This window comes from Pseudomyrmex gracilis, unplaced genomic scaffold (assembly GCF_002006095.1).
Source record: "Pseudomyrmex gracilis isolate BER0280 unplaced genomic scaffold, ASM200609v1 scaffold_1850, whole genome shotgun sequence".
NCBI lineage: Eukaryota > Metazoa > Arthropoda > Insecta > Hymenoptera > Formicidae > Pseudomyrmex > Pseudomyrmex gracilis.
In genome coordinates, this window is record NW_018022434.1 from 3417 (window position 1) to 11693 (window position 8277).

At 44.7% G+C, this 8277-nt stretch overlaps 1 protein-coding gene across 1 annotated transcript in view; it reads left to right on the forward strand.

Annotated features, from left to right (window-relative positions):
- The first annotated feature begins 6815 nt into the window (after nucleotides 1-6815).
- Nucleotides 6816-8277, forward strand: part of LOC109862493 — a 3943-nt gene continuing 2481 nt past the window's right edge. Inside the window, exon 1 of the mRNA XM_020442562.1 lies at nucleotides 6816-7019. Coding sequence (XP_020298151.1) covers nucleotides 6816-7019 — 204 coding nt within the window. The remainder of the gene's footprint in view (nucleotides 7020-8277) is intronic.

An 8277-nucleotide genomic window follows, 5' to 3' on the forward strand; every position in this document is an offset into this window, starting at 1 on the left:
CCCCGGCATCCCGGCTATCTACTGCAGCAGGCACCGGTGGCCGCTGTACCGCGTTTCCCGCAAGCCGCGGTGGGATCACCGTCACCGACGTAACGGTAGGAACCGGAGCCGTTTGGACAGCGCTCTTCTTCGTCCTTATGCGCTGTGGAAGGGGAGGGGGAGAGCCGATGGCGCGATGAGCGTCCTTAGCACGTCGCAGCTCCCCCTCCAACGCAATCTTCTCCCTCATAAGAGTGAGGTTGTCGTTCGTCACTTCCAGGACGCGCGCTTGCAGCCCCTCAGGGTCTCCCACCTCATCTGCGCGGCCGCAGTAGGCTTCGATCGCCATCGTAACGGAGGCAGCTATATTTTTAAACAGCTTAATATAGCTGCCCTTTAGATTCCCGCATCTTAATGTGTGGACCTTCAGGGAGTCCATCGCCGTCCTGATATAGGCCGTAATTTGCGGCCCGGTGTACTCCGTGAAGTCCCGCACATCATCGAATTCGGAGTCCTCCATTCCGGCGGACGTGACAATGCCCAGCCTCTTAGCAGCGTCCGCTCGTGCCTCCTTTGTTTTTGGTCGGGGCTTCTTCGTCTGGGCCTTAGTGCCCTCCGTCGAAGTGGAGGAGCCCCGATCGATACACTCCCGCGGCCGTTTAAAGGCCGTCGTGCCCGTAGCTGCACAGGCCGGACTACCTACATCGCCCTCATAACTCAGGGGCATGTAGTAGTCGTTGTCGTCATCGAGTCCGATGGGCAGACCATCAGCGCCCAGCGTGTCATCACCGCCATCATCCGACGACAGGGAAATCGCGGTCATCGTCTCCTCCGACAACGGAGGAATCAACGTTGTTGCCGCCGACGCCACCGGTGAATCAGCAGGCGTTGCCACCGACGTCACAGGTGAGTCAGCAGACGTTTCCGCCTGCTGGTTACCGCCTTCCTCTGCAGTAGCATAGGTAACCGTGTCGCCTGCATCGCACGACACGGCCAACCCCTCGTTTGATGACGACGGTACGGGGGCAGGGTCGGAACCCCCGAGCCGCCGGGACCTGGACGTCCGATCGCCCTGGTCCGGTAGTGGTACATCCTTTACTTTTTGTGCTTNCATGTTGTACCAATTTGGGAGGTTTGATTTCGGAGTTTTCCTTCTCCTAGGACGGTCCCCGTCCAAAGGTCACGAGCCCGTCCTACCCGGGTTTGAAATCAGGGTTTTCCTTCCCCTAGTCCAGTGGCCGACCCGAAAGCGCCTCTTGGAGCTGGACACCCCGGATTTGTAGTCAGGGTTTACTCCCCTAGTCCGATTGCGCCGTGGCTGACGGAGTCGGACGCCCCGGATTTGCAGTCAGGGTTTACTCCCCTATCCCAGTTGCACCGGCAAAAAGTGCTAAGCGAGGCTGGAATCCCCCGGTTTTTGTTCGAGATTTTCCTTCCTCTATTTCCTCTCTTAGTACAGGAGCTCCGCGAAGGGCCTTCCTGGCATGGGTGACCCTGCCAGGGAATCAAAGGATTCCCCGCCAGTATAGCCCCCTCGCTTCACCGCTCCTAAGCCCGGGCACCACGACAAGGTGGAGGAAAATCGCCCGGGTTTGCACTGGCTGCTACTTTACAGGTTATTTCAGAAAATAAAACAAATCTCGTATATCACGTGGCACTTGCGCAAGCACATGAAAGAAAGAAAAAAAACAGTACATGAGCAGGACAGAAGTATATTTTTTCTGTCTCTCAGATCTTGCTCACACTTCCCACTCATTGCTTGAATAGGCTACATCCACTCCATATCTAAGCTTTATGGATAACAGAATGAACATATACTAGTAGCATCACTGCGTAGTACATATATTGATAATCAAACTTTATTTTTGTTAAGGTTTGAGACCGTAGGCAATCAAATTGTTTCTAAAAAATGCAAATATGAAGTGTCCTCTCCATTCTTAATAATTTTATTTCTCCACCAATCACGTTGTATTATCACTGTAAACACTGATACATAATCTAGCGGAACTTTAGCAACTCTTGAGTTTGTTTTGTTATAGATAAAAAGAGCAGTAGAAGAAGTATTTATGTATATTAGTTTGATTGCGTTTCGATATTTACTGCCAATATTGCAAATCTATAGTACATATAAAGTATGGATTTAGTACCGGCAGTGAATATCGAAACGCAGCCTTTGTATATGTATATGAAAAGGAAACGAACAAATACGTAGAAAACAAAAATAGAAGTTAGACTGTATCTCAAGTAATTTTTTACGAGAAAATTGTATTTGAAATAGGAAATGGATAATTAAAGCCATTTAAATGGAAATGTAAAATAGGTTTTGAACAAATATATTTTAAATATAAAATACAAAATANGCATTTTACATTTTGCATTTCTATTTTAAATGCATCCATTTCAAATAATGCACATCTCTGTGTATAGGTATGCGTATTTCATTACTGTGTTCAAATGTCGTGTTCACATACAGATTGTACGTGTGAGTTTCAATCTTGACGATGTGATCGTCAAAGATCGGCTCGCCCCCAACATTTAAAATGTCGCACATATTTTCAAACTTCTCGTACAATAAATCCCAACGATTGCAAAAATGTAACGTTTATCGAACTTAGCTTCTTCCAATTACTGTACGTCGTAGCAAGTGTTTGTAATGGAAACCTTGTATCTTGCGTCACTTGATCCGCCTCGTTCAGCACGAGCATGCCGCGTATCGCAGTCGTCGGCGTCGCATGTGTAACCTGACGGTTATTTCCTTTTCTCAAAAATCAAGCAATTGTCCGTACTGATCCACAATACGTATCGTGAGATCCGTAATGCTCTGCACAATGATCGGAAGGTAAATAATCTTTACCGGTGTTTCCAAGATCTTATATCCTGGCGGCACGTTCGGTGAAAATTCATGTATCGTATGCACGCACCGGTTGTTGCTGTATGCATCAGCGGTCACGTTGCACTCTATGCGAATAATGTTAACGTTGATAATATTAATCGGCACGTCTGATACATACCACTGTCGTGGATCTAAAATACGGGTTGATGAAAATCCCAACAGCGAGCCAATGGTGTCAGGTTTAGTAAAATTTATTTGATAGGCGCAGTTTATTTTGCTTTTCATTGTGTTAGTGTTTGCACGTAATATTAGTGGTGAGATTTCCTCATCCTTATCTTCGCTTCTCGCATTACGTTGCATCATTGCATGTTGCAGATAATTGTTAATATCCCGCAATTCGTACGATCCTTCAGGAATTATAATCTGCTTGTCATCCGTATTGTAATAAAATTTGTTGTTCGACGAATTTACGTTCGGTATTGTATAATATGTTTCAAAATCTATTACTCCAAGCTCGTAATCACCGTCACTTAAATCAATGGCGAGAAAGTAGCTGACCGCAAATATACTACTTTTACCGGTAAGTGTGAACGTCAGTGACATGTTGTCGAATGCGTATTAAAGTTTGATAGCACACTATTTAAAGAAATACGGCTTATCAACCGTTTGAAAAAACCATAAACAAAATTGGCCACAATTGCTTTGAATGTAACATTGATAAGATGTACGATTATATTTTATTTTGTCCACGGCATGTTTTAGATAACGAGCCACCTCTTTCGGTGGTTGAAGATTGCCAATACTGTCAAAATATATGACATGCTTTCCTCTTTTTGCATACGCCACCCAGTGAGTACCTGGTCCATTTGTATCATCCAAATTGACGATACCACTCTTATTGCAATGTACTATGTTCGGTAATGTATTACGCATAAAAACATCTCTAAAGAAAGGTATACGCATGCGCTTAGCTACCTTGTTCTAACTGCATATTTGTTGTTACACCTGTAGGTACATTTAATGTTTTTTTTCTTTGAAAGTCCTCTTCCGTACGGAGTCAGATAAATTCCTCGACCTTCCATCGCGCGATTATGACGTTGCATTTCTTCTAGCTGCCGCTGTGCAGCTCTCGTATCATTTACCGTTTTTGCAACTCCTGCCGCTCCACCAACGAGCGCACCGAAAGCACCCAGCAGCGGTAGGACCGATAACACACCGCCGCGTTTAGCAATTGGAAGTATTTGCTTCCTTTTTGCTGACTTGCTTTTCGTTTTCAAGCCCATGCCGAGTTTAGTTTTTGCTTTCATAGCCGCCCATACGGCGGTCGCAGCTGCTCTCTCACCGAGACTCGAGTCTGCCGCTGTAATACGATCGCGCGCCTTTGCAGCAAGTGCGTTATCAGCCACGTGTCGAGCAGCGAGTTCGTTGCTTCGCGAATAAGCTATATCGTGTTCACGACAAGCCGCATCCAATGGACTAATGCCGCGATCGCCTCTAGCTAATCGTTTTTCCAAACGCGTTCCCGGGCCACAAAATTGACAGCCCGGAATATGTAATTCGACGGGAAGAGCGTTTATCACGCGATTTAACAATCCACGACCTGACATAGATTACAATATACGTTTGACATCAGCTGTCTTCTGACGACTGAGTAGAAAGGCTCGACGCATCTCTATAAATAGGTGCTCCTTGCGCGAGGCAGTTACAAACAAACCATGCAGTTTGTGCGGCAACCTGTGGCAATACCTACCGGTTACTATACGCGGTATTGTGTGCGGTTCTTTGAACTGCGGCAAGACGAATGTAGTGTTAAGCTTGCTTGAAAGTCCAGACGGTGTACGTTTTGAAAACGTGTATGTGTATTCTAAGTCGTTGCAACAACCAAAGTATTAATATCTGAAGAATGTACTTTCATCAGTAGGTAAAATCGGTTACTTTACTTTTTCTAATAATGTGAAGCACTTCCAAATTCTATTTTCATTTTTGATGACGTGGCATGACAAACAGGGTACGATACGAGAATACTTTGCAATGGGTCGTCACTCGAGTGTCGACTGTTTCTATCTTTGTCAGACGTACGCGAGGATACCAAAGCATCTTATACGTGACAACGCAAATCTAATAATTCTTTTTAAACAAGATGGTACCAGTCTCAAACTTGTGTATAACGATCATGTAAATACGGATATGTCGTACGAGAAGTTCTGTATATTATGCCACAAATGTTAGCAAACCAAATATGGATTTTTAGTGATCGACAAGGACAGTCCTTTGAACAGAGGTCACTATAGAAAAGGATTTAACGAGTTCGCGATACCGTCGAGTGGTTAATCGTTGTTGAGACATCAACCAAGTATCGTTTCTCCTACAGTACGAGCAACATGGCTGACGAAAGCAATGAAATTATAGTCCGCGAGAAAGTAGCAAAGGAGATTGCAAAAACGAGTCAATCCATTCGTCAAAAATATCGCGCTCTGAAAACCGGGAAATTAGAAGAAGAAATTGCATTGAAAAAACAGTTCAAACCTATTAGTGAACCTCTAAACCAGATTGCTGAAAATACGCAAAAAAACTAAGCAAGGAAACTAAGCAAAAAACGTCGGACACAGTGTTTCTTGAAGACACGTCACACGAGACGAAGCGAAAACGAACGCAGACATCGAACACTGTCCCCTACTTTACACAATTCAAAGCGCACACGATATAACACTGCAATGGCGACTTCTACTCCGACGAAAGAACAAACCGAACGACAATTGACATGGGATTCNCCATCGATTGACACTATCGTTGCTACTGATGCTACTAACAACAAATTGTTCGAGTCAACTATTTAACGTCAAATGCAAACGTTGGAGGGTCTTGAAATGTTTCAAAATCATTTTGGTCCGTTGGCACAACAATATATGAAAGCTATCCTGAGTGGTAAGAAAGAAAACGACATAGACTATATGGTGTGTATTTCGACAACGATGGAATGATGCTCGGTGATAAGCGTTTTGACGTGGATAAACAGGATAATATAATTATAGATGGTATACGATTCAAAGCAACACAAGGATTGTACGAAATAATTTTCATGAAATGTCCAAAGAGCGTTATATACCGAGGAAGATAAACAACGATACCAAAAAAGATATTGGAAATAACACATGCTCATAAAAAACATCACAACATGCTCGGTGCAATACTGGGTAACAAAGGATACAAATATAGATACATAATTGCACCTTTAATATCCAGTGTGCGTACTAAGCAGGGTAAAGGTATACCGCGTAATATGACGTTAAGCGTTTGTAAGATCGAGTACGCGAACTGGGACGATCCCAATGAACTCGTCGATCGTCTGCGGTTGCTAGACGCTTCCCGTCAAGCGGGCAATAATGCTCACGACGAAATTTTGTCGATCATCGAGGAACTCCGCGAATCGGGATTCATTATAAAGTAAATAGCGCGTCGGCGTTAGAGTCAGTCAGTCGTGTGCGCGTTATCATGCCAATTAACAAATTTGGGATATCGCTCGAAACACATGGAGCGTCGATGTATTATTATGAGAAAAAAGCAATACTGCAAAATTACGTGCGTAATACCGCTCTCTGCTTTGTCGGTTCCGGCTACGATGCGAGGTCGCGCAAGATACTGCATGTAGCGCAACCCGATACCGACACTAACGCCGCCAACAAATGATACGTAGATATGTGTGTCACAAATGTGAATGAATGGCAAGAGACACGTGAGAGAAAAATTATCACATTTCAACAGGATGGGCAAGCGTTGCGCGACGCTATAAAACAAATTCAGCGTACACTTCAATATCTATCAAACCAAAATAAAACGACTGACACAGTAGACATATAGTAAGACAGCTATGGCGACGAATCATGTCACAATCGAAAAACAACGTCTCGTAGAAGAATTGCATGCTCCGGCAAGAAGAAATTTTCCCCGTAGACGCGTTATCGTACACGGATATGATAATCTCTGGCAAGCGGATGTGGTAGAGATGCGTCCGCATTCGCGCTTCAACAGAAGTTACCACTACATACTTACGGTTATNGATGTGCTGAGCAAGTACGCGTGGGCTATACCGCTTAAGAGTAAGAGTGGATGCGAAGTCACCAAAAGTTTTCCAGGAATATTTTGGGATAACAAACGATGTCCAAAGAATTTGCAAACTGACCGTGGAAAGGAATTCTACAATATAGATGTGTGTTACGTCCTGGAGACTCCACGGTCCCCTTTTTGCCAACGCATAGCAAACCCCCTTTTTTTTTTTTTTTTTAATAAATAACTCGAACGGGTTTCTTATCGTTTGGAAACTTAAAACTCCAGACGATAGGAGAACAAACAAAAATTATATCGGCGCCCGGAAAGATAAACTGCGCCTAGCAATAACACGAAATTTTAGATAACTATTCGAGCAGCTTTCCAAGCAAACCCGGATATCTCCGGGTCATGAAAACGCCGGTCATAAAAATTAGAGCGACCGGCGCAAATAGAAACTCCGGCATTTTTATTACAAACAAACAACAAGGAGTCTATACGGCGTGGTCGAAAAGACAACACTCTCCCTTTTTCCTTCCCCAAAAAATCGGACGAGGCGACCGAAGCGAGAGATCGTCGCCGATTGGCAATCTCGAAAGTCGCCCGACCGACTAATTAACAAATAGGAACCAGCAAAGCTCAACTGAGTTCCCGATTGGGAGAATCCTCGCTTACTAAAACGGTATATAAGCCAGGGCTCTCGGAATCGNAAACTCAGAAAGAATCGCGCCGCGTATCCAGAAAAACTTACTGATTCTGCCGGGAGTGCCGCAGCAAAGTCGCGACGCATACAAGTTACAAATGCAAGTGCAACCAGTGTGCCAAAAATCCACCGAACTACCTAGCCAGCCGTAAGGGCCGAAAGAGTGAAGGAAATCGCACCACCAGTAGCAGCAAGTAGTAAGTCTACCCACAAATTTTAATCGGGAGTTCCACTAGGTAAAAATCTAACTCGAGGTTAATACTCGGAACTTACCAGTGACGCATAACCGCCTAAAAGCATTGCGAGAATATACTCTTTTGCTTCTCCGCAATCAATTCCTCATTTGACCACCCTCGCCGGGAGGGCAGTTCGCGACTCTAGTCGTGAATAGCAACCGACCGAGGAGTCAATTCCTCGTTCGACCACCCTCGCCGGGAGGGCAGTTCGCGACTCTAGTCGTGAATAGCAACCGGCCGAGGAGTCAATTCCTCGTTCGACCACCCTCGCCGGGAGGGCAGTTCGCGACTCTAGTCGTGAATAGCAACCGGCAGAGAGAGAGAGAGTTAGCCCTTTCCCCCGTTTCTTTTTTTTTTGACAACTCTTCTTTGATCAAGTTCTGATGTCAGCAGAATGAGAAATCAGTTCCGAATGTTAACCTCGTTCACATTTTTACAATAAATAATAACTTGCTAAGAGAACCTCCCGTTTAAGTGGAACC